Below are 26349 nucleotides of genomic sequence, written 5' to 3'. Positions count from 1 at the left end.
AGAGTCTGGTGGCTACAGCCCACAGGGTCCCAGAGAGTCAGACACAACCCAAGCAGTGTAACACAGCACACACACAGCACCTTATAACCCTGGGGCTCCCCGGGGGCTCAGCAGTAAAGAGTCAATGCGGGAGACGCAGGTTTGAGCCCGGGGGGTGGGGAAGAGCCCCTGTGGAAGGAAACGGCAACCCACTCCAGTATGCTTGCCTGGACAGTCCATGGACAGAGGAGCCTGGCAGGCTACAGTCCATGGGGTCACAAGAGTCAGACACAACTTAGCAAGCAAAAAACAAAAACAATTACAACCTTATTTATTCCTAAATGATATTTTAAATGAAATAAGAATCTATATTTCAGTTTAATTTAATTTTCTAAACACACAGTGGATTTTGGCCAAAATTAATTATTCATTTAACTGAGCAGTAAATTTGCTAGTTGGCACTGGACAAAAATCAAAGCATATTTTAAAATACACATTAATCTGTCTGTGTTTAGTTTAAAGGGCTGCTCTTTTAAGAAATTTCACATATTATTTATCTTAATATTAGTTGTTCAGTCATGTCCAATTCTGCAACCCCATGGACTGTCGCCCGCCAGGCTTCTCTGTCCATGGAATTCTCTAGGCAAGAATACTGGAGTGAGTAGCCATTCCCTTCTCCAGGGGATTGTCCTGACCCAGAGATGGAACCCAGGTCTTCTGCAATGCAAGCAGACTGTTTACCATCTGAACCACCAGGGAGGCCCCACTTACCCTAACAGTATGTCAGAAGTGTTTATTTTAAAGCTATGCTTTCTAAATTTCTGTACATAATTACATATATACATGTATGTAAAGGAGACTAGATAAATAGATGATAGATAAACAGGTGATAAATAGAAGACAGACAGCTAGATAGAGACAGAGGAGGAGGAGAGAGTGAGGGAAGGGTAGGGGGAGAGGAGGAGACAGACATGGCAACACCAGGTTCTGCTGTGCTGTAAGCTGCAGAGAGCAGAACGTCAGTGATCTGTAAAGCTCCTGTATTCTCAGTTGTAAATGGTAAACTAACTTTATAGCCATTTCCATCTCTTTCTCTGTATTTCCTTTGACACACATGCTTAGGCTCCAGTGGACTTACTAATGGACTAAATCCCATTTCAGCTCACGCCTGCCGCCAGCCTGAAACACCAGCCCATGCCGATGTGAGAGCCATAGACCTCCCCACCTTTGGCTACACCTTGGTGTACACCTGCCATCCAGGATTCTTCCTTGCAGGTGGATCTGAACACAGGACGTGCAAAGCAGACATGAAATGGACAGGGAAGTCCCCTGTCTGTAAAAGTAAGTTACTGGTGAGAAGTGAGAGTGGGTCCCTGCAGACCAGGATGAGTGTCAGTTGCCCACCAGGCTCGTGTCCAGGTGGAAGATGCCCAAGTAGTAGCCTCTCGGAGGCACTGTCCGTCACCCTCCCCCCAAATCCATGCTTGCTATGTGTGAGCTGTGTGTGTGAATGTGTGCGCAGTCTGTGTTGAATGCAGAGGCGGCACAAGCTAAGGAGAGGTGCAGGTCTCATTATTTGCAAATCACATTTTAAGTCAAAGAGAAACACACTGAGTTAAAAGGAAAATAAAATACAGTATGTCTTTGGAAAATATATTTTTTAATGAAAATGGGCAAAGACCACCAGTGTCGGTGAATATATAACATAGGTCCGTTATTTTTGAGACCACAGCTATTTAGTGGTAGAATATAAGTTTATGTGTCCTTGACATTGGTTCCGGTTTTTAAACTTACAAAAACAATTAACACCAGAATGATGTACTAATGACTCACGAAGTTGTGTATTTACATATAAAAGTAACACATAGTCAGAGCTGACACCAACACGCCTTCTGTTTCCTCAGCAAACCACAGTTGGACATGATGGCAAAGCAACAGAAACAGACATGACAGAGTGTGATACAGCCCAAGCCTTTAGTGGTAGCTTCTTGGAGCCTATGTGTAGTTCTCACTTTTCAATTCTGAAAGAATTCTTTATCTGTGAGTCAGGATTCCCTAGGAAATCCCCTTCTGCCCTCAGAAGTCCACCAGAAAACCCCTTCTGCCCTCAGAAGTCCACCAGAAACCCATTTCTGCCCTTAGGATTCCAGCCCAGAACCCCCTTCGGCCCTCAGGATTCCACCAGAACCCCTTTCTGCCCTCAGGATTCCCCTAAAAACCCCTTCTGTCCTCAGGATGGCCCTGGAAATCCCATACTACCCCTCAGAATTCCCCTGGAAACCACATTCTGCCCTCAGAATTTCACCCCAGAAACCCCCTTCTGCCCTCAGGATTCCCCCAGAAGCCCACTACTGCCTGTCAGGATTTCTCTGGAAAGCAAATTCTCCCTCAGGATTCCACCAGAAGCCCCTTGTGGCCTCATGATACCACCAGAAATCCCCGTCTGCAGTCAGGATTCCCCCGGAAACCCCTTCAGCCCTCAGGATTCCTTAAGAAATCCTCTTCTGCCCTCAGGATCCCCCTGGAAAAACTCTTCTGCCCTCAGGATTCCAACAGAACCCCCTTCGGCCCTCAGGACTCCACCAGAAACCCCCTTCTGCCCTCAGGATTCCCCTGGAAACCCCCTTCTGCCCTCATAATTCCCCTAGAAACCCCTTCTGCCCTCAGGATTCCACCCCAGAACCCCCTTCGGCCCTCAGCATTCAACCAAAACCCCCTGCTGCCCTCAGAATTCCCCTAGAAACCCCTTTCTGCCCTCAGGATTCCCCTGGAAACCCCCTTTTGCCCTCATAATTCCCCTAGAAACCCCTTCTGCCCTCAGGATTCCACCCCAGAACCCCCTTCGGCCCTCAGCATTCAACCAAAACCCCCTGCTGCCCTCAGAATTCCCCTAGAAACCCTTTTCTGCCCTCAGGATTGCCCTGGAAACCCCATACTACCCCTCAGAATTCCCCTGGACACCACATTGTGCCCTCAGGATTCCCCCAGAGCCCCCTTCTGCTCTCCGTATTCCATCAGAACCCCCTTCTGCTCACAGGATTCCCCAGGCAACCTCCTTCTGCCCTCAGGATTTCCCTAGAAACCACATTCTGCCCTCAGGATTCCCCTGGAAACCACGTTCTACCTCTCAGGAATCCCCTGGAAACCCCTTTCTGCCCTCAGCATTCCACCAGAAACCACCTTCTGCTGTGAAGAATCCCCCAGAACCCGCCTTCTGTCCTCAGGAATCCCCCAGAAACCTCTTTTTGCCCTCAGAATTCCACCAGAAACCACCTTTACCCTCAAGATTCCACCAGAAATGCCCTTCTGCCCTCAGGATTTCCCCAGGAACCACCTCTGTCAGTGAGGAATCCTCCAGAAACCACCTTCTGCTGGTGGTGAATCCCTGGAAACCACTTTCTGCCCTCAGGATTCCCCCACCCAGAAAACTCTTCTACCCCTCAGGATCCCCCTGGAAGCTACCTTCTGCCCTCAGGATTCCCTGGAAACCCCCTTCTGTCAGTGGGGAATACCCAGGACATTACCTTCTGCTGCTGGGAAATCCCCTGGAAACCATCTGCCTGTGGGGAATCCCCGTGAAAACTCCCTTCTATTGGCGGGCAATCCCCAGAAACCATCCTCTGCTGGTGGGGTATCCCCCAGGAAACCACATTCTATTGGTGGAAAATTCCCGGAAAACCCCCTTCTGCCCTCAGGATTCCTCCAGAAGCTGTCTTCTGCTCCTCAGGTTTCCCCGAAAAAACCCTCTCTCTGATGGGGAATCCCCCAGATACCACCATATGCTGATGGGGAATCCCCCAGAAACCCCCTTCTGCCCCTCAGGAATCCCCTGGAAACCCCTTCTGCCCCTCAGGAATCCCCCAGAAACCCCCTTCTGCCCTTCAGGAATCCCCTGGAAACCCCTTCTGCCTCTCAGCAATCTCTCAGAAACTTGCTTCTGCCCCTCAGGATTTGGGATTTCCTTGGAATCTCCCTATTTTCTGCCAAAATTCCCCAGAAACAACTTTCTGTCAGAATTCCTTCATAAATCTTCAGTCGAATTCACGTTAGGAATTAAGTCAGTTATGTTTCCCTTTCCCCTCTCTCCCTGAAATAGACAAATACATACTTTAAAAAAAAAAGTAATAATTTGTAGTTTGATACAAAATTATGAAATAAAAGAGATTACGAGTTAAGTTGATAGACTAAATTAAACATTTTGCAGGGGAAGTATTTTGATGTTCACTGCTAACTGGTGAGTTCATTGATCAGGGTGGGGACTTGGAAAATTGAGATGATTGTAACTCTTTACAAAGTAATTTCATAAATTACTTTTCCCTTGGGGGCAGGAGGTCCCAAAGAAGAGTGAGAAAGGGTATAAACACCCTCCTTTACAAGGCTCTCTGTTGTAGCACAGTGAATGCACAAGTCAGATCCAAATTGATTTCCACTAAGAAACTCAGTTTTCCCACAAAAGCAAAAGACATTACGCCGTGAATATATGGGTTTAAAGTGGAGATGTTTAAGATATTACTACTTTGTGCATTCAAGAAATCTGGAGAAACAAACATTGCTTCGGTTTGACATTTTTTCAAACTTATTCAAAAATAAATGTCTTTTGAAAGTGATAATTTGTCTTTTTACTTGTAGGTAAAGGAGTGAGAGAAGTTAATGAAACAGTTACTAAAACTCCAGGTTTGTATACCAGAACAGTTACAGATTTAAATAAGATGATCTGTTCTCTACTATACTCTGTGCAGCCAAAGAAACAAATTTCTGATTCCTTTAGTCCATGAACAAGTTAAAGTTTCAGTTATTTAAAACACCAAGCCCACACAGGTTCCTCTTTCTCTCATAACCATGGTTTGTTAATGGAATAACAATACTTTACTTAAAAGGAAAACCTCTGTCATTGCCCCATACTGTTTTACAAAAAGGTACCTTGGGCACGTCGTAGGCAGAAGTGGACATCAGATGTTAAGCCAGAATGTGGTATAACAGAGAGCCTTATAAAGAGGGTTGTGTGCCTCCTCCACACGAGGATGCTACAGTAAGTAACACATCATGACAGCTGTGCATTCCAGCAGTTCAAATGTGGGGTACATCCTCCCCCAAGTATCTCCATCCTCTGCCTCTGATACACTAATTCTCGCTTTCTGTTGTGTGTGATACCTTGCTTAATGCATGCCATAGCAAACGGGAAAGGTGCAAGTTTATTTCCTAATGAAGATGCTCATTACTCCAAATCACCTGGCCTGTTGTACCTGTTATAAATTTAGAGAATATTTAAACAATATAGTGTGTCCCCAAATTATAATGTAAATCAAGCTTAAAAAAATACAACAGAAAACACTTAGGTAAGTTTCATTTTCTGGTGTTTTCTGTATTCAGGTTTTCACACTGGTTTCTTAGACATAAACTCTGTTCCAGGATCAAATGTGGAGAGGTTATATGAAATGCTGTAAGTTCAGTCACAGTTGCTGGGTTTTGCATTTAATTCTTAGATGAGGCAAAAAGTTCCAACATGGTTAAAGGAATTCATGCATTGTACACCACGAAGTATGAGACCTACCTTAAATTTTTTTTCTGTACTATTCTATGCAAATGTTATTTGAAAATCAAACACAGAAATCAGTGTTCTACCCAAGCAACATCTTCTTCAATGGAAGAAAACACAGTGGGTGGTGGTGGTGGTGTTTGTTCTGTTTTGTTTACTGGTCTTGTGGGCAGTGAAAAGTCTGCAGGCTTTTTTTAAAATTTATTTATTTTTAATTGAAGGATAATTTCTTTACAATATTGCATTGGTTTCTATCAAACATCAGTATGAGTCAGCTATAGCGCTGCAGACTCTACCTCAGTGTACCCTATCCTCTCTGAAGGGAAGCGCTGAAGAAACAGGCCTCTTTGTACAGGCACACAGTCTAGCACCTCCACTGTGGTGGTTACATTACACTGCAAACCACCAGCAACAGGTCAGAGGACAAGGGCCCAAAAGGACCCCCATGTCCCCAGTGGGCACAGCTGAGCACGGTCGAGCTGCCCCGCCGACCTACTGCTTCTCCTGCTGCCCAGCCCGGCTGGCCCACCTGACCTGCCAACGAGAGGACCTCGGCATTCACAGCTTCCACTGGGTGTGTCCCTTCTGACTAGGGAAAGAGATCTGGATACTGTTTAAAAGGCTATTTATTTTAGAAAAGGAAGACGAGGCGTCTCGGGCTTGCTGATGAAAAGTGGGCCTCGGTGATGCTGCTGACGACGGGCCTGCTCAGTGTCCTGAGCGATCAGCAGCTGTGTCAGAGGCCTGTGTCAAGTCTCCGCTTCAAACTTGAGTTTTGAAACTATTACTATTAGAAAGTTGGGTCCATCAAAGCCCTCGCAAGTGCTGACATTGTTTTCTTGTCGGGAGATGTCTTACTGGGTCAGCCTGTCTGGGGAATCAGGCAAACGTCCAGTGGAGCTGAAAAGAAAAGAGAACCAGGGACCCCATGCTCCGTCCTCCTCACACTGTGGCCATAAGTGCGTTTGCAGAAACACACTCAGGGAGACGAGCACCTTTCTTTACACCTGGGAAGTCCAAAAGTGCCTCCTGACCAGCCCCACTCACGGTGGATGTTGTCCAACTAAACATTTTACACATATCATGAGACCGAGCAGAGAGAAATTTAGTGGATTCACTGATGTAGATTTACATCAATTCCCCTGTAAAATGTTATAGCAATATTGTAAAAATAGATTTTTAAACATATTAGCAGAAATGTGAAAAAGTTTGTTTTTTTTTGGTATCCAGTGAAGAGAATATCTCAATAATCTTTGTAAGAATTCCTCGCCCAGAGGAATTGTAATATTTTAAGAAGACAGTTTGCCTTTTGTTTTTAACATCATTTAGTCTAGCTTCCTTACCAATTCTGGGCTATTTCTTATCGGGGGATTGGAGTAGAGCAGAAGAGCTAGATGAGAGATTGTCTTTACTTAAAAAATAAAGATCTTGGGAAATAGAGCATCTTTGTTTCCATAAGCCGGGTCTGTGCAGTCAGAGCGGTGCTGTGAAATGCAGGCTTTCTGAGGGCAGAAGAGCCCTGGCAGATGTCAGTTCCTCTGAGCCTAAGTCTTCCCATAGCAAGTGGACTCGGACAGTCAGTGACACAGCAGTAGTGATTTCCGGGTCAGCCTGACTGATGAGACCTTACCTAGTGTCCGCAGTCCCAGTTCACTGCACACGCTGGCCCTGGTGGATCTGGTAACACAGGTGCGCTGGCGTCCAGCCCAGTGACAGATGACTGTCTGCACATCACAGTAAGCTGCCTGCTCCCGGCCCGGCTCACCTGACTCTTACGAACCTGCTGTGAGGAGACACAGAGACAGGTCTTTGTCATCACCATCGTCACTGTCGTGCCGTCTTAATGAACAATGCTATGCCTTCTGTGTATTAAAACATCTAAGTGTAATTGTTCTGCATGTGCTAACATTTGTTTGTTTTTCCCCCCCACAGTTCCTTCAGATGTGTTTTTCATCCATTCGGTGTGGAAGGGATATTATGAATATTTAGGGAAAAGACAACCTGCAACTCTAACTGTCGACTGGTTCAACGCAACTAGCAGCAAAGTGAATGCGACGTTCACTGAAGCCTCCCAGGGGGAGCTGAAGTTGACAGGTAGGCACCCAGGGGGCTCCCTCACCAGACCCTCCATCAGTCTTCTGGCTGAGGGGGCAACAACACGGGCCAAGCGTGGCTGATTCACCAGGGCTTTGCACCCGCAGCCTCTCACTAGGTCATCTCAGGGACGGGGGCAGATGGGTCTGTCTCCTCACTTTAAAGGTTACAAAACCAGTACAGAAAAGCAAATTAATCTGCTGCCGATTACACACAGATCATGTTACATCAAAGATGTAACATTTATGCCTAGATAGTCACATCTTCAAAATTCACAGTTTTGATATGCCCTTGCTGTCATTCTTTAAAACTTGTTTGCTCCTGGTGAGCTTTTATTGATGTGTCTCAGTTTAAAAAAACAATTAAAAAGAAAAGAACCAACTCTGGTTTATTTTTAAGCAAGAGACACTTTTAGGTGCTTTATATATATATATATATATATATATATATATACACAAACACATACATATATATATATATATATATTGTTCATTTCCTTCTTGCATCAATCTTGTGATTTAACTATTATTATTAAACACTTTTTATTTTTTTAACTGGTTTAAAAAAAGAGAGATACCCAGGAAAACTAAGCAGCCTTCCTAAGCGACAGGGCAGGAGTAGGATGTGAGCTCTGCGGTCAGAATCTAAGTGATTAGAATCTCCAGCCCATGTGGGTTGATACCATCAACCCACAGGACACAGAATCACCATGAGACTGAATCTACTACCTTTTTTTAGCCCAAATTATCTCACTCATAACAATGTATCCTTTTTTGTTGACTGACTTCCAAAGGGTTCAGACTGAGTTGTCCACAAGTCCCAGCCCTGGTTCTGAACATAAGGGCCCCCAAGGGGCCCCCACAGGTCCCTGAGGACTAGACAGGCACATGGTTCGCCTCCGCAAAGGATGAGAGCCGCTCAGGACCCCTCCCACCCCTCACGCCTCACTTCTCTGCTTTCCTGGCTGCTGCTGTGTGTGCTTGGTCACTCAGCTGTGTCCGACTCTGTGATTCCGTGGACCTTGGCCCGCTAGGCTCCTCTGTCCATGGGGATTCTTCAGGCAAGAACACTCAAGTGGATTGCCGTGCCCTCCTCCAGGGGATCTTCCCAACCCAGGGATCAAACCTAGGTCTCCTGCATTGCAGGCAGATTCTTTACCATCTGAGCCACCAGGGAAGCCCTGGGAAAACACCTAAAAACAGTGCACACACTCTGGACTTAAGAAAAGAAAAATAACCCATACTCACAGATTTTTAACAGGTTCTTATTTATGAATTCATAATCTAGGGTCCCCAAAATTGCTTTGCACCTTGACCCTGTGAATGTATAAATGAGATAGACTGGGTGCTCAAATCTAGTCCTGGATCAGAATAAACTGAGAATAACTGAGACTTTGTAAAATATTCAGATTTCTTAGGCTCACCCAGGTCCTTTGGATAATATTTTTCGTCATGGAGTTTGGACTTTTTAACCAAAGGAAATGTTCTCCAATGTGACTTTGATGCAGTTAGGTTTGAATTGGAGAAAAGTTTGGATCAAAAGTTGTTCAGACTGAGTCCCTGTGGCTAGACAGAAGTCCACCCGCCACGTACAGTCTGACTGCGAAGGACCATACAGGAGGAAGCGCAGGTCATGCTCCTGGAAAGCCAGCCAGGACCTGATGTCCTGTGGGTGATGAATTTAATCACCATAAAACTCTCCTGAGTACACATATCTCTACTAAGAGTTTGTGGAAGTGGGGTTCAGAGCTTTAGAGGTTAACCTGTATGCCAAGAACACAGAGCTGCTGATGGTGGCGATGGACAGCGGCCCAGATCCTGGGCTGGTCCTCCCCATCCATGGGTCCTTCTTGTCCATGAGTTCCATTCCTCTTATGTGACTGGCCAGTGGACAGTCTTCCTGCAGTGTTTTTTAGAGGTCTGTTTCTCTAATGAGAGAAAGTGGGAATTAACTGCTGGAGTTCCTGAAACAGTGCAACCTTCCCTTGAACCTGTCTCTGCACAGAAGGCGTTTGGGTTATTATTATTTACTATCTGTTCGTTTCTTTGTTTACTTACCCATTTGGTTCCTCCTCTGGGTAGGGAACTAGCCATAACTGCAAACACATCCCCCCATACCCCCACTACAAACCCTGACCCCTTGGACAAAACCATTCAGCAGTCATTCAGAGGACCTTTGTCCACCAAGCCATTCATTTCAATGAGCATAGTTCATCTACATAAGTAGCTATATTTGGGGCTTTTTTTATAGTTTCTCTTTTTTTTATTTGATTTAGAAATATTTATATTTTCCCACACTGAAATTTTGTAAGAATTTTGTACAAACTCTCTGCGTGTCCATTCAGCATAGCTGTTTTTATCAAGACATCATTTTCTTAGTGATTCAATACTTTTATAGATTATTCTCCATTTAAAGTTATTGTAAAATATCTGGTATATTACCTGTACTATACAATATATCCTTCTAGCTTGTTTATTTCATACACAGTAGTTTAATCCCCTCTATAATACAGACCCCTGTCCTCAGAAGTGAGTACAAATGGAATAAAAATGATGAATTTAAAAAACTTAATATAAGTGAATGTATATAAATATTTTTCCTCCTGTGGCATTAAGATACTGAATTGCATGAAGTAGACAATACTTATTCGAGACAGACAATGACTTCAATAAGAGGTGAGTTTTAGGAAAAAAGGAGGACTGCAGCTAAACTTTAAAAATAAAAATACTAACCGCTGCTATTGAAAACACTATCCTCTCTATATTATATTCCACATAAATGGGCTGAGTGCCTACCTTCCTGACCATAAGCATTTCTGCGATGTAAGAATAACCCATGATCCATCTGCTGATGGGCATCTAGGTTGCTTCCATGTCCTGGCTATTATAAACAGTGCTGCGATGAACATTGGGGTGCATGTGTCTCTTTCAGATCTGGTTTCCTTGGTGTGTATGCCCAGAAGTGGGATTGCTGGGTCATATGGCAGTTCTATTTCCAGCTTTTTAAGAAATCTCCACAGTGTTCTCCATAGCGGCTGTACTAGTTTGCATTCCCACCAACAGTGTAAGAGGGTTCCCTTTTCTCCACACCCTCTCCAGCATTTATTGCTTGTAGATTTTTGTGTAGCAGCCATGCTGACTGGCATGTAATGGTACCTCATTGTGGTTTTGAACAAAAACCACTACAGTATTGTAAAGTAATCAGCCTCCAACTAATAAAAATAAATGAAAAAAATAATAATAATAAAAAAAAGAATAACCCATGATCCTTTCCTAGGTGTTTACAAGAAGGAGGAGGCCCACTTACTTCTGAAAGCTTTTCAGATAAAAGGTCCAGTGGATATTTTCGTCAGCAACTTTGAGAATGACAACTGGGGACTGGATGGTTATGTGAGTACTTCCTAGAGGGTTTTCTAATCGTCATGTCTGCGCAGAGTTGGGAGCACCAACGGAGATCCCTTCCAAGATGCCCTGGGTCCTGTCTGCACCTTGAAAACTCAGGGCCCTTGCCCTGGCCTTGCAGCAGCGACACCCCTTCATCATCTGAGGGAAGAAAGCCATCTCTGAGACCAGAAAGAAAATGGCCAGAGCGACAAGCTGCTCCTGTCAGAAGAGCTTAGATGCAGACCACACCCAACTCTAACACTGGGGCCGGACTTGCCCCAAAGCCACAGTAACCACCCTGCATGCACTGAGAGAGTTCCGATGCCCCTTCATAGTGTTTTGCAAGTTAACTCTTTGCTTCTGCGCCAATTCATCCTCAAACTTGAGTGTAAAGGGCTTCACATGATACACAGGAGACAGTAGCCGTGACACAGTGAGTTTTACATAATGCAGGCTCTGAGGTAATTTATATGTGTGTCCCCCTTACAAAGAATACTTAACATATAAATAAGGTGTACATTTTACTACAGTTTTGGAGATCAAAATGAGACAGAGTTTGTTAGTTGAAAGTTCATATCTTTATTTCTCAATTTTAACTATAAATGGGAATCTCAAAAGGAATGACAAATGTTTAAAAGAATTAACCATTAATGTCTAAATAGGAGAAATAATATTTATATTATGATAAAAGAAGAGATCATGGTTAATTCTTGTTGTTTCCTTCCTTTTCATATGTATCAGGTATCATCCGGACTTGAAAGAGGAGGGTTTACTTTTCAAGGTGACATACACGGAAAAGACTTTGGGAAATTCAAGCTGGAAAGGCAAGGTATGCTGCACTTACATGATTTTTCAAATCAAATATCAGGTTGGTCTGCAGGTGACTGAGCTAAATGCGACAGAAAATGTGACTGTAAAGAAACAGAAACAAAAATAACAGGAGAGACATGTATTTTACAACTGGATGAAAAAATCTTCTTCATTGTCAAGCAAAACAAAATATTAGCTGGCATAAATGCAATAAATATGCCAGACACAGAATTAATATCTTTAATATACAAAGAAATACTTTGAAATATGGGAAGAAAGCAAAGTGGAAATTCAGAGAATAAACAAACTATATTGCCCTAAGAATATCATTAAGAAAGAGTAATTAAAAATGGCCAATAAACTATGAAAAGATATTAACTTGAAAAATATGTATTATGTAACAAAGATAGATCATTTTCAGCTGTGAGAATGTCAGATTTGGTGTGGACTAGAAAAAGACACTTGGGTGTTCATTTTTGGTGAGTGTGTGAGTAGATGTGTATAATTTAATTTAACAATAATCTTTTATAAAAAAGTCTGTTGCTAAGATTTTTCATCAGATGAGTGTGACGATGATTCGGGTATGTGTACAGCAGAATTATTCTTAATAGTTGAAATTAGAAATAACCTGAATATCTCACACATATATCATAAATGAATTGCTTCTTACATCAATCTTATGCAATATGTTACATTAAATATAAGACAGTTTAATTCAATCTATGTCATTAGAGAACAAAGATTACCTATTGATGTGGAAAGGTGTTCAAGACTTATACACATGAGAAAGAAGTTTGCTCTAGATAGACAGAAGGGACAAGTATGCCTGCCTGCCTTCTTTGTGTCTTTCTCAAGTACTTGATGTATGTCTTAGTAATTAGACAAGAAAAATGTATGGAAAAAACCACTAAACGTGAAGCTTACCTCATCCACTTGCTAGTTTTGTGATCCAGGAGGAATTACAACATTCTCAAGCCTGTTTCGTCGTCTGAAATCTCAGTGGAGAGTCAGTTTCCGGTTGCTGGGAAGATTGAGAGTCAGTATGAGGGTCTACTTTGTGCTAAGGCTCTTCTTGCACATATCTTTACTCATGTTGCTACTAACACAGATGAGAAGGTGCAATTTTTATAATGAGATGAGTGCCATGTTTCTCCTGAATAGCATCAGCTACTTTCTACTTTACTTACAGAATGCTCCTAACGTATTAATTGTACACAGAGGAGTCCCCTGTGTAGGATTTGATGCCAAGCAGTCTTTCAGAGGAACAGGAGTGTAGTATTTGGTGATGATTGTTACTGATGTACTGATTTCATAAAACCTTTATCAATATACTGAGGGATTCCAAAGGAAATATATATCAAACTGTATAATATCATGCTTTAAAAAAAAAAAAAAAACTTGACCAAAAGAGATAATTATAAAATACTCCAAACCCACCTTTCCAAATTAAAAACTTTTACATAGAAGAGCTTAAATTACAGTGTCAGCCATGGCTGAGATGATGCTTTCAATGGGGTCACATTATTTTGAGATAATGAAAATAGGCCGGCACTAATGATGGTGAAGTTTTCTCTTGCTCTGAGCCAAACCCTGTGGTTATCTGCCCTCCTTTCTCCAAGGCACACGCTCTAGTAATTCTGTCTAAGGACACCCCAGCGAGCCGTGCACAATACTCTGTGGATGGCAGAGTTTACTGATCTAGTCAGCCTGACCAGAATCATCACTTTGTTGTTGAGAATTTTTTGCACTGCCCCATTTCTTTTTAATCTAACAAAAGAACAGCTTGCTTTAACAAGTGATCTTCTCATGTGATGATGAGCTTATTGTCAGGAAAAACAATTTGGCTCACAAAATAATTTGAATCACAAGCAAGTCTCCCATTCAACTAATGAGGAAAAGTCTATCTATAAGTAATGCTTCAACAACAGCCATTCATTTCAGAGTTGTGGCTACACTCTATTTTTATGGATAAAAATAAACAACCTCTTAATTGTCTCCAGTCAGTAGATAAATTGAAAAAAATGTGATCATCTTTAAATGGATACTAAAGCAAGTTAGTTTGAAAGGCAACTCTAATGCAAAAATTGTGTAAGGAACAAAAATAAATTGGTTTCCCCATTAAAATCAAAGCCCCCAGGACCTCCCTAGTGGTCCAGTGGCTAAGACTCCATTCTCCAATGGGGGCCCAGGTTTGATGCCTGGTCAGGGAACTAGATACTGCATGCCACAACTAAGATGCAGAACAGTCAACCAAATAACAATAAATATTAAGAAAATCTAAGCCCCCCTGCTACTCCCCACCCCCAATCAGAATGTGAGAGAGTACAAGCCATGTATCTACTCAGGAACTTGTATCCAGAATATATAAACCCTATGGCTAAAGAGTACACGTTTCAGTTCAGTTCAGTCGCTCAGTCGTGTCTGACTCTTTGCGAACCCATGGACCACAGCACGCCAGGCTTCTCTGTCCATCACCAGCTCCCAGAGTTTACTCAAACTCATGTCCATCGAGTCGGTGATGCCATCCAACTATCTCATCCTCTGTCATCCCCTTCTCCTCCTGCTTTCAATTTTTCCCATCATCGGGGTCTTTTCTAATGAGTTAGTTTTTCACATCAGGTGGCCAAAGTATTGGAGTTTCAGCTTGAGCATCAGTCCTTCCAATGAATATTCAGGACTGATTTCCTTTAGGATGGACTGGTTGGATCTCCTTGCAGTCCAAGGGACTCTCAAGAGTCTTCTCCAACACCACAGTTCAAAAGCATCAATTCTTCAGGGCTCAGCTTTCTTTATAGTCCAACTCTCAGATCCATACATGACTACTGGAAAAATCATAGCTTTGACTAGATGGACCTTTGTTGGTGAAGTAATGTCTCTGCTTTTTAATATGCTGTCTAGGTTGGTCATAGTTTTTCTTCCAAGGAGCAAACGTCTCTGAATTTCATAGATGCAGTGATCATCTGCAGATTTTGGAGTCCCCCCAAAATAAAGTCTATCACTGTTTTCATTGTTTCCCCATATACTTGCCATGATGGGATCAAATGCCATGATCTTAGTTTTCTGAATGCTGGGTTTTAAGCCAACTTTTTCACACTCCTCTTTTACTTTCATCAAGAAGCTCTTTAGTTCTTCAGTTTCTGCCATAAGGGTGGTGTCATCTGCATATCTGAGGTTATTGATGTTTCCCCCAGCAATCTTGATTCCAGCTTGTGCTTCATCCATCCTGGCATTTCACATGATGTACTCTGCATATAAGTTAAATAAGCAGGGTGACAAAATATAGCCTTGATGTACTCCTTTCCCGATTCGGAACCAGTCTGTTGTTCCATGTCCAGTTCTAACTGTTGCTTCTTGACCTGCATACAGATTTCTCAGGAGGCAGGTCAGATGGTCTGGTATTCATGTTCCACAGTTTGTTGTGATCCACACAGTCAAAGGCTTTGGCGTAGTCAATAAAGCACAAGTATATGTTTTTCTGCACTCTCTTGCTTTTTCAATGATCCAACAGATGTTGGCAATTTGATCTCTGGTTCCTCTGCCTTTTCTAAATCCAGATTCAACATCTGGAATTTCATGGTTCACATACTGTTGAAGCCTGACTTGGAGAATTTTGAGCATTACTTTACTAGCACGTGAGATGAGTGCATTTGTGCAGTAGTTTGAACATTCTTTGGCATTGCCTTTCTTTGTGATTGGAATGAAATATGACTTTTTCCAGTCCTGTGGCTACTGCTGAGTTTTCCAAATTTGCTGGCATATTGAGTGCAACACTTTCACAGCATCATCTTTTAGGATTTGAAATAGCTCAACTGGAATTCTGTCACCTCCACTAGCTTTGTTCATAGTGATATTCCCTAAGGCTGACTTGACTTCTCATTCTAGGATGTCTGGCTCCAGGTGAGTGATCATACTATTGTGGTTATCTGGGTCATAGAGATCTTTGTTGTATAGTTCTTCTGTGTATTCTTGCCACCTCTTTTTAATATCTTCTGCTTTTGTTAGGTCCATACCATTTCTGTCCTTTATTGTGCCCATCTTTGCATGAAGTGTTCCCTTGGTATCTCTAATTTTCTTGAAGAGATCTCAAGTCTTTCTCATTCTATTGTTTTCCTCTATTTCTTTGCACTGTTCACTTAGGAAGCCTTTCTCATCTCTCTGTGCTATTCTTTGGAACTCTGTATCCAAATAAGTATATTTTTCCTTTTCTCCTTTGCCTTTAGCTTCTCTTCTTTTCTCAGCTATTCATAAGATCTCCTCAAGTACACGTTTAACAGGCAAACAACCTAATTAAAACACTGGCAACCAGTTTGAATACACATTTCTCCAAAGAGATAAAAATGACCAACAAGCAAATGAAAAGATGCTCAACATCATTAATCATTAGGGAAACACAAATCAAAGCCACCTCACACCCACTTGGGTGGCTCAGACCATAACGACAAGAAACAAGTGGAGGCAAGATGTTCAGGAATTAGGAGGCTCATACCGTGCTGATGTGAAAGTGATGATGGCGTGGTTGCTGTGGAAAACTGCCTGGCAGTCATTCATCGGGTAGCTGAAACATGGGGCTACCACAATGTTCAGCATTTCCACTCCAACACATATGACAAGAAAACTAGGAAACACATGTTCATACATAAATTCATACATGAATGTTTATACCAGCATTATTCCCAATTGTCCAAATGTGGAAACAATCCAAGTGTCCATCAGCAGTGAGCAGATCAACAGCATGTGGCGCATGCGCACAGTGGAAGTTATCTTGAAAACGTCATGCGAAATACGAGAAGCCACTCACCAAAAAACACATACTGAGTTCTTGTATTTATATGCAGTATCTAGAGCGGCCGAATCTATACAGACAGATAGTACAGCAGTGGTTGCCGAAAGCTGGAGCCTGGCAGAAGGAGGAGGAGGAGGGACTGCTGAGGGGCCCTGTTCAATTTTAGGGGCAACAGCAGTGTTCTCACATAATGTGATGATCACTGCAGCATCAAACCCCCACATTTTTACTAGTAAAAAAGAAAACTCTGAAATTAAAAGGGTCAGTCCTTGCACCCTTGCATTAAAAGGGTGAATTCTATAGTATGTGCATTTCTTTCAGTAGTACTCCAGCCTATAACGTGAAAAGACACTCACCTTCTTCATTCTTAAGAAGCACAACTGAGAAAATAGCTGCACACTGCATCTGATGTCCTAGGGCAGCAGCAGTGGTAATAATGTGCAGAAGGGGGGCAGCGAGAGGCAAGGACGGAGGTGGAGGGTGTGGGCAGGGGGAGATGGGACACAGTGTGCAGGTCCCTTCTGAGATGGGCTGAGAGGAAATCGGGACGCCACTCTGGAGAGAGACTAGCTAAGACTGAGCAACGCTACAAGGTACACGTTCTGTTAGGCAGTGCTTCCACTTCTTAGAATCTGTCCTGTATATTCAGCCTCCTGTTGATGCATCTCTGTAGAAACAGGATTTCACGGTGGCATCATAGAGAACTACTAGAAATGGCCCAAATGTTCTTCAGCAGCAAACTGGCTAAATGAATTCTGGTTTAGCCAATTAATAGAATACGGCACACCTGAAAACAATTACATTCACATGTGCAGATGGAAGAGCTTCACAAATATATGGTTAAGTTTAAAAAGGCACATTTTAAAAAATGTAAATAGTATCCCCATATTTTAGGAAAGTAAGAACAAAGAAACAGTCACAAATATTAATAGTACACTGGGGACTTTCCTGGTGGCCCAGCAGCGAAGACACTGCCCACCCAATGCTGGGGACCCTGGTTCCATTCCTCATCAGGGAGCTAGATCCCGCATGCCGCAACTAAGACCCGGTGCAGCCAAATAAATAAATACAAAATACACACACACACACACACACACACACACACACACACTCTATACTAGTACATTGTGTGAAGGACGCTAAAGCACAAACAAAAGCAAAACCGAAGACCTTGTTAGTCAGAAAGAGGAAAACTAGTGCAAAGGGCAAAGCATGACCCTTTATGTCCATCATCTTCATATTTATTTCGATATCTGCTTATGCCACTTAATTAATATCATGTACATGTATTACCCTTTAAATGATTAAAACATGGGTAAATAACTGAAATTAACTAGGAGCTCCAGACAGCATAATAATTTTGGAGTCAAGTCAGGAGTTTAATTCAAAAAGACCTTTCATGTTGCCCTTTGTCATGATGTGAGGTCTCCTGTGGCAGGTCCATTATCCAGGATTTTACTAATTGGAAGTCTGAGATCTGTTATGGCCAAAAATATATAGTCTTGCTCACAGATAACAGAAAGTGGCTTTGGTTAATTTAAGCAGACTACAAATTTATCAGGATGAGCAGAGATGCACAGAATTATAAACACCTGGAGAATGAGCCACGGTAACTTAATGGAAACCAGCAGATACTGAACCACTACAAAGACAGCACCACTTTTTCATTTCTCAAATATGTACTGAGCAACTGTTATGTTCGAGGTTCTACTGTAGGAACTGGGGATTTAAGAGGAAAGCTGGCCAGACAACTACTCGGGCGTCATGCCACCAATTTCCTAGTAAATGTGGGTCCTGGGGAAACTGTGCGGCTAAAGTTCTAAGTAGCTGACATGTCCTGACATTTCATTCTCACAATAAATCTCTGAGGCTGGGCCCTTTGAGCAGCACTGACTTCTCCCTGCTGGACAGGGTGGCTGGGGTCACTGCTGCACCTGGCCTCCAGACTGGACAGGCCTGCCTGCTGCGGATGGAACCACCACCCCCAGGAAGCTCTTGATGCTGTCCTCAGGGCTCTAGCCACACCACAGCCCCAAGTCTCTGCATCGCTCATGCTAACCTTGCCCAGGGAGGGAGCACCCTGTTGGCTTTGCTCACAAGCCCATCACCTGGGTGCTGAGATTTGGGAGAACAAATATCTGGCATCCTCCATGCATGGCAGCTGGTGAATGCACCTGAAAATGAAAAATTAAATCTGAATCATACATGCTGATACAGGACGATCACAAAAAGATATGGTTGATTTACAAGGTGCCAACATCCAGGATAAAATATGTTTACATAAGAACTGGAGGTGGTAGGGAGTAGCATAATCTTGCATCTACTGAAGGTGTGTGTGTGTGTGTGTTTGGTCGCTCAATCAAGTCCAACTCTTTGCGACCCCGTGGACTGTATAGCCCACCAGGTTCCTCTGTCCATTGGATTCTCCAGGCAAGAATACTGGCGTGGGTTGTTATGCCCTCTTCCAGGGGATCTTCCCAACCCAGGGATCGAAACTGCATCTTCTGCATTGGCAGGAGGATTCTTTACCACTAGTGCCACCTTGGGAAGCCCATCTACTGAAGGAGATGACAATTAATATTATTTTTAAGTTTTTATGAAAAGTTCTTTAAAAGGTGATTTTTTAAATATTTGATTACTTGTTTGTATTTGTGGTTTGTAAAAAAAAAAAAAAAGGAACAGAAAACATCCCATAAATTCTGGAAATATACTTTGAAATGAGGTCAGCTTCGTTTTACAGTTCTGCTATATTCAGATGACCCCAGTCATAATTAACTACACACATGCATTGAGTGGTTCCATGCAATTAAGTCAAATACATTTCAAAATTGTGTTTTGTAAGTAAATTCCTCAAGAATAAACTTATTTGGAAATAATCCCTTGATAAAAGTTCTCTGATCTGAACTTTTAGTGTTTGCTTCTTCCTCAGTGCTGTGCGGGAGAAGGCAATGGCACCCCACTCCAGTACTCTTGCCTGGAAAATCCCATGGATGGAGGAGCCTGGTGGGCTGCAGTCCATGGGGTCGCTACAAGTTGGAACGAATGAGCAACATCACTTTCACTTTTCACTTTCATGCATTGGAGGAGGAAATGGCAACCCACTCCAGTATTCTTGCCTGGAGAATCCCGGGGACAGGGGAGCCTGGTGGGCTGCCGTGTGTGGGGTCGCACAGAATCAGACAGGACACGACTGATGCGACTTAGCAGCGGCAGCAGCAGCAGTGCTGTGCAGAACTGTCCACTTTGGAGATACACAAGCTAATGATCATATCGCCTGCCTGGTGTCTGAGATGTGTATTCTTGCCTTCCCTTCTAATGGACCGAACTCATTTTATAGAAACTTGCTTTATAAAATTGACATGCGTTCTTTGATTATTTCTAAATTCATAATGAATTTTGAAATCTATGCCAATAAAGGTAGAATGCACCAAAATATTCACATGTGATGGGTCTCCATGGTGGCTCAGATGGTAAAGAATCCATCTGCAGTGTGAGAGACCTGGGTTCAATCTGTGATTTGGGAAGCTGCCCTGGAGAAGGGAACAGTATTCTGGTCACTCCAGTATTCTGGTCTGTAGAATTCCATGGATAGAGGAGCCTGGTGGGCTACAGTCCATGGGGTCACAAAGAGTCAGACATGAAGGTGATTCCACTTCTACAGAGACCTGGATTTCTTGTGTAATTTCAGTGACTTGTCCTGGGGCAGGAGCAAACAGCACATGCCACCCACATCTATAGACATGTACAGCCCTGTAGATGCTTCAGTTAGACTTTACACAAATGTGAGTCTCTACAGCCATGAGCAAAAGCCAGTATGACCACAGCCCCCTTTGCAGTTCTCACACTGGAAACACGACACTCTCAGTGTTGACGGTCAGTGAGGAACCACCAGCCTTTTCTGTGTTAGTCCTTAAGATGGATGTTAAAATCTTTGAAAAGTGTCAGCTGCTTCCCAGTGGAATGGGAACACTTTCTGCTTCTTGTGGAGTCTCCCTTTGTTTATAAAGCCCACTGTAGCTCTGTCTCTGTGTGAGCAGGAGGCCGCTGACTTTAACGCTCACTTCTTTTCCAGACCCCATGAGCTCCGACCAGGACTCCTCCGGTCACTACCACGGCACCAGCAGTGGCTCTGTGGCGGCTGCCATTCTAGTTCCGTTCTTCGCGCTCATCTTATCAGGGTTTGCGTTTTACCTCTACAAACACAGGTACCGTCGCCCCGCCGTCGGTTTACAGGCGCCGCGCCTCTCCCCACGCCCTGGCCCTGCGGTCCTGACGGCCTGTCCCTGCTCTTGTCTCCCGCCCCAGGACGAGACCCAAGGTCCAGTACAACGGCTACGCCGGCCACGAGAACAGCAACGGGCAGGCCTCCTTTGAGAACCCCATGTACGACACGAACTTAAAGCCCACCGAGGCCAAGGCCGTGCGCTTTGACACGACTCTGAACACGGTGTGCACCGTGGTGTAGCCCGCGGGCGGCCGCCTCATAGCCATACCTCCGACGACGGACAGCAGGGACCACAGGTGCCACAAACCCTCCCCTCCGGCCCGGCGCCTCCCGGACACGCGGGGGACGCGGGCCACAGGCAGACCCTCGTCCCGGGAGCGGACCCGCCGCCGCCCTGCTGCGGCCCCGGGGCGCGGAGGAGGGCGCGCCCCGGGACGCGTGGCCTTGCCCAGCAGCCCTGCGCGCCTGCTGTGGCCCAGCTGCCTCAGAGCAGCCTCGGCCGGACGGCCTCTGGGCCACACGTGGTAGCACCGCAGTATGGGTTCATTGTTTGTTTTTTTTTAATCCCCATGAATATTCTGGAAAAAGAAAAAAAAAAGCCCTCCTGAAGAAGACACCTTTCCGGCAGCCGCACACACCTGCAGACGCTTTGCGCCATCCTCCCCGAGACCGGCAAGCTTCGAGGGCCCCGCAGCTCACCTCGGGGCCACCCCAGGGCCATCTGCAAATTTCCCAGTCAGCTGTTCTCTCGCAGAATTTTTGATGCACAATTTTTTGCACTAGTGTGTTATGAATGACTAAGATTCTGATAAAAAATAAACTATTTACATGGGGTTTCTACACACTATCCATTGTATATAAGCATCCTGCCATACTGTCAAGCTAAGCATTCCAGCTTCAGTTTAGTTAGCGTGTGAGAAAAAAGAAAAAAAATCCCCAGATATGGCACAGGTTTTAAAACGAAAAATAATATCGAAGAGATTTATTTTATTACTGCTTTCTTTTAGCTTCACAGCTGTGTTGAATTCATTGAGAAAGAACAGAGGCCTTTTATTTCCCACATCCTTTCTTTAGTCTTGTCCCCATCCCATGATCGTAGATATTCCACTACTTCATAGCAGGAGGTCTGCAGCACTTTCCAAGTGCCGTGTACAGATGTGAATAGTAATTTATTTTAGGTCGCTCCTGACCTGCCTGTGGGTTTGGGTTCACCACACAGTCTTCCTGTCCATCCTCTGCTGTGATTTCTCTCTTTCACTGCCATCCCTCTCATTTTCTGTTAAAGGACTGTGTGTTCCTGGGACGCAGTGGAAAAGTTTCGGGATGATCAAAATAGTAAGTGTTCCTTTAGAGGCAAGGAAAAGTCACACCCACTCTTCTTTACTGATGACACAGATATTACTATTATAGATTTCTTCTGTTTTATGCTATCTAATCCCAGATGGAAAGAAAACCTTGGTGATTTTTTGTCTTCACAGGTAAATTATGAATCACAGTATAAATAAAGTAGGTGTGACTCCCCAGGCAGTAAAAACCCAGACAGGAAGCCGAAAATGCGGCCGTGAGGATGTTTACATAATAAACTCAGAGATCGTGTTTATTTTTACTTACAGTTGTTTGATTTTTAAAAAAAATTTTTTTTTTTGCTTTGAAAAGGCAAGGCGTATGTTACTATCTGAGTTTTAAGTATGCATTCCACTTACTGAGAAGGTCCCCTTTGTCCATCCTTGGCAGCATCGGTAGAGACTTGGTTCTTGAGGACATGTTCACATGTAGCTTTAAGACTGATGTATGTGTTTGTTACATGTTTCGATGCAGGGCTTGAAAAGTGAACAATGAAAAACACAGATGTCAGGATAATAGCTCATTCTTTCAAAAGTTTCGATCTGAACATTTCAGTGGCTCTTACCCATGGGGCACTCACGGTCTGCTGCCTGTTTGAAGGGCACAGCGGTCGGGAGGCGTGGCCAGGCTCTGTGGCCCCGCCTCCCCCGGCCTCTCCCGCCCGCAGCATGGAGCTCCAGGGTTCGCCCTGGCCAACCTGGCAATGGGACCAAGTGGGCTGTGCAGCCTGGAGTCCTTACGGCTTCTTCTCCTTAGGCCAGATGAGGTCAGTCAGAGGCAGGCTCCTCGCACACCCAGGGAGCTGAAGTAAAGAGAAGACAGGAGGAAGCCGTCGCGTCTTTGTGTGCAGGGGAGAACAGGGTTACTATACATATGAGGTGTATATATATACATACATATAGATAAATATAATAGCGTGTACATATGCGGTTTGAGTCATTCAAACTAGGTGCAAAATGCTGACTTCAGAGTCTGAATCAGTGTCTCTCTCCACATCCCTGACCTGCTTGCTGGTCAATGACGTTACGAAACCCTGACACGACAGGACATATACCTACATACAAGAAACCACATATCAGATCCGACGTGATTCTCCTTTGTGCGCACACTCAGAGTGTCCTCAGGTGCCCGTTTGGAGCATGTTGTTAAAAAAAGTGCCCCCATGAAATTCCTGTGCGAGAGTCCTGCCCAGTTTCTCCCCAGGCTGTGTGCAGTGTTGATCAGATTCCCGAGAGGTGCTGGAGGTCCGGTCCAAGCCGTCGGCACGGGCGCCCTCCGGTCCGGCTGCAGGATTGTTTCCGGGAGCAGCCAGAGGCCGAGGAGGGCGGGAGCCCCGGACAGGTCCTGTGCTTCAAAGCTGTTCAAACTGCTGCTTGTCCCACACATCTTGCCTTTCTTCAGGCTAGCTGCAATAATTTTTTTCTTCTGTAAAATATTTTGTAAACAACCACAAAAAAAAAAAAAAAAGCTACTATAAAAAGGGGAAAGAACGCTGGCATTACGATCAGGAAACCATCGCCATCAGCCACCCGTCTCGCCACCTCGCCACATGCTGCTGACATGAAGTAGGTGCAAACGACCTTTTTGTACAGAGATATATTTTTTATGAAGAATTTGTAAAATTATTAAATATGCTGTAATTTTTTGATTAATGTAGGTAAATTGTTAAAAAATAAATGTTTTTACAATACAAAACTGTAATTTTCCCAATAATGTACAATGTACCATCTCTAGCTGACGTTCAGTTCTGATCCTATTACACATGTATTAATATTAAAGTGACCTGTTAAAATGAACAGTTATCTTTTTTTGTCAAAAAAAAAATTATACAGAGAGTGTAATATAGCCTGTGCAATGCCACCTATCTTTAAAGCAAATCAGAGTTCTAATTAAATATTTAATTTTAGATTTCTATTTTTTGGTGTGAATTTATTTTATCTTTAATAGATGCCTGCAAGTCCCTGGAAGGGGAGGGAAAGAATGAACAAATTAGTGATGGGTGTTCACTGTATTTAGAACGAGAGTCAGTACTTTTCCCAAGATACAGCATCCCCGTTGTGGTTAATAAAGAGCACATCTATGAAAAGCACTGATACAGAGAAACAGAGCCTGACAGACTTCTTGATGGTTTTTGAGTTAAAATCAGTGAGAGCTTTCAGTTCCCTCCAAACCAAAGTCAAGCCTACACTTTTATGATTAAAAAAAAAAAAGTGTGAGTTCTTTCAGTAAGCCTTCACAACACTGAAAACACCATATAAGAAAACACAGACAGATTTCCCTGAACATTCCAAGGGTCGTGCATGAAGAAGGCTCAGAGAACACCCCTCAGGACCCTGTGACAGCAGAGTCAGCTCCCTGCTCACTTCTGGGCTGGGGGGACACAAAGCTCTCTGAATCCTTGGTGTCAGGTGAGGTGTCGTGCAGTTAACCAGATGATACAGTCATTTTCCTGAGAATCAAGTCACACAACAAAAAAACAACCCAAGAAGAGCCCCGCTGTGGCTTCCAAGTAACAAAGATTTGTCATCCAGCCTAGTGTGCAGGTCTCCTAGGACCAGTGGATGTCTTTAAATACCAAGGGCTAGGACCTTGCAGGAAAATCAGCTCCAGACACCCACAGACATTCAATATAATCTAACAAAGTAGATTTTATCACTGATTCTATAGATGACCAAGCAGAAATCCAGAGATGTTAGATTATCCAAGTATGCACAGCTCAGTGATGCTGACGTTAGAGGCCAATTTTCCCTTGCTTTAACATTCTTCTTTGCCATTTGCTATAACATTCCTGGGGTGGGGAAATCCGTCTGCTCTGCCTGGAGGGTGGGGCTGCGGCACAAGGCCTGCACGGGGGACCTTCAGGAGCTGTCGGGAGGCTGAGCACACAACCAGCCATGGGCGCACGCTCGCTCTGAATGCTCACCAGGGCCCCTTCCATGAAGGCCTGTGAGGTTCACACTCTCACCAGCCGGGAGCCCAGCACACAGCAATGCAGCCGTGGGTGCCAGGCAGAGGCTCCTGAGAGCACGAGATGAAATCTGACTGCCTCCTGGTCTTGGCTGAATCGCAGTCACAGGACAACAGCGGGTTTCGACCAAGGCAAAGTGCCCAGAATGACAGGTTCACGTCTCTGGACGTCACTGCTTCTGAAATCCAGCTCGGCTTCTTTTCTTCCCATGGCAAAGCCTGGGGAACAGCCTCCCCATGACAGTTTGTGGGGTGTCAGCCTCGATTCCCCCGCCACCCTGAGCCCGGAACCTCCTCCTGGGGCCGGGGGCAGGCTGGAGCCTTGAGGGCCACGGCTCAAGCCCAGGGCACTTTTGCCTGATATGAGGGGTCTCCCAGCAGCCTCCAGAAACCAGCCACCCCTCCCCCTCTCCATCACCCCTGGCCCAGGTGCTGGGCTGCTCTCTCCTGGGTGCCCCCCACACCCTTCCAAAATTCTTCTGTTCAGGACATTCACACTTGTGCTTCCGCTCCTGTTCAGGAACTCGGTGGTTGTGGCTACAACTGATCAGATCCAGAAGGTGCCTCCTCTAGGGCTGCGCAGACATAGACTTGGAGCTAGACCACCACTCCTGCCTCCAGCACAGTTTCATTGCCAACACAGGAAGAGCGATAGCCCTGACTGTAAACCCAGCGGCTCCCTTCTGTCTTTGCTGAGGAACAGCCACCAGAGGAGCAAGCAGTTCCTCATGGGGAGTCGCTCACTGGAGAACAGCAGAGCCTGGGTCCAGCGATGCCCCACAGGTGGTCAGTCTTTCTGCTCCAGTGCTCCGATAAGTATGTGCTCATTCAAAGTCCAGGTAAACTAATATTTTCTCTCCTCAACGTGGTGTGTTCTAGAAAATTAAAGACAGCACTAGAATGGAAATCGAAAAGAAAAAAAGATAGTCAACCACAGTCACTAGAAGTTGAAATTGGGCCAGTAATATATGTAAAGAAATACTCCATATTCAAGGTTTGTTCTCCATGGGACACTGATACATCTTCTCCCAGACAACTGTCCTGGTTTGCCATGACAATTTTTTAGGGAAGATGCCCTTAGTGTGTAAGAAGGCCATAAGACCTGCTGATTCGACAAGTGTTTATTCAGTATTTACTAAATATCAAAATTGAGATTAGTTTTGGAGACCTCAAGATTAAAAAAAAAAAAAGCAAAGTCCAGGCTCCTAAGAAAAGTCCAGTCTAGGAG

General features: G+C 44.2%; 1 protein-coding gene across 1 annotated transcript in view; it reads left to right on the top strand.

The window, feature by feature from the left end:
* The window catches only part of LOC136176275 (CUB and sushi domain-containing protein 1), a 1594796-nt gene extending 1573591 nt beyond the window's left edge, over positions 1-21205 (top strand). Inside the window, exons 63-69 of the mRNA XM_065946402.1 lie at positions 1141-1320; positions 4609-4653; positions 7448-7609; positions 10886-10998; positions 11734-11821; positions 20658-20790; positions 20891-21205. Of these exons, the coding sequence (XP_065802474.1) occupies positions 1141-1320; positions 4609-4653; positions 7448-7609; positions 10886-10998; positions 11734-11821; positions 20658-20790; positions 20891-21050 (881 nt within the window). The 3' untranslated portion in view covers positions 21051-21205. The remainder of the gene's footprint in view (positions 1-1140; positions 1321-4608; positions 4654-7447; positions 7610-10885; positions 10999-11733; positions 11822-20657; positions 20791-20890) is intronic.
* Positions 21206-26349: the final 5144 nt, after the last annotated feature.

This window comes from Muntiacus reevesi, chromosome 10, assembly GCF_963930625.1.
Source record: "Muntiacus reevesi chromosome 10, mMunRee1.1, whole genome shotgun sequence".
NCBI lineage: Eukaryota > Metazoa > Chordata > Mammalia > Artiodactyla > Cervidae > Muntiacus > Muntiacus reevesi.
This window is presented reverse-complemented; position numbering and strand designations above follow the sequence as displayed.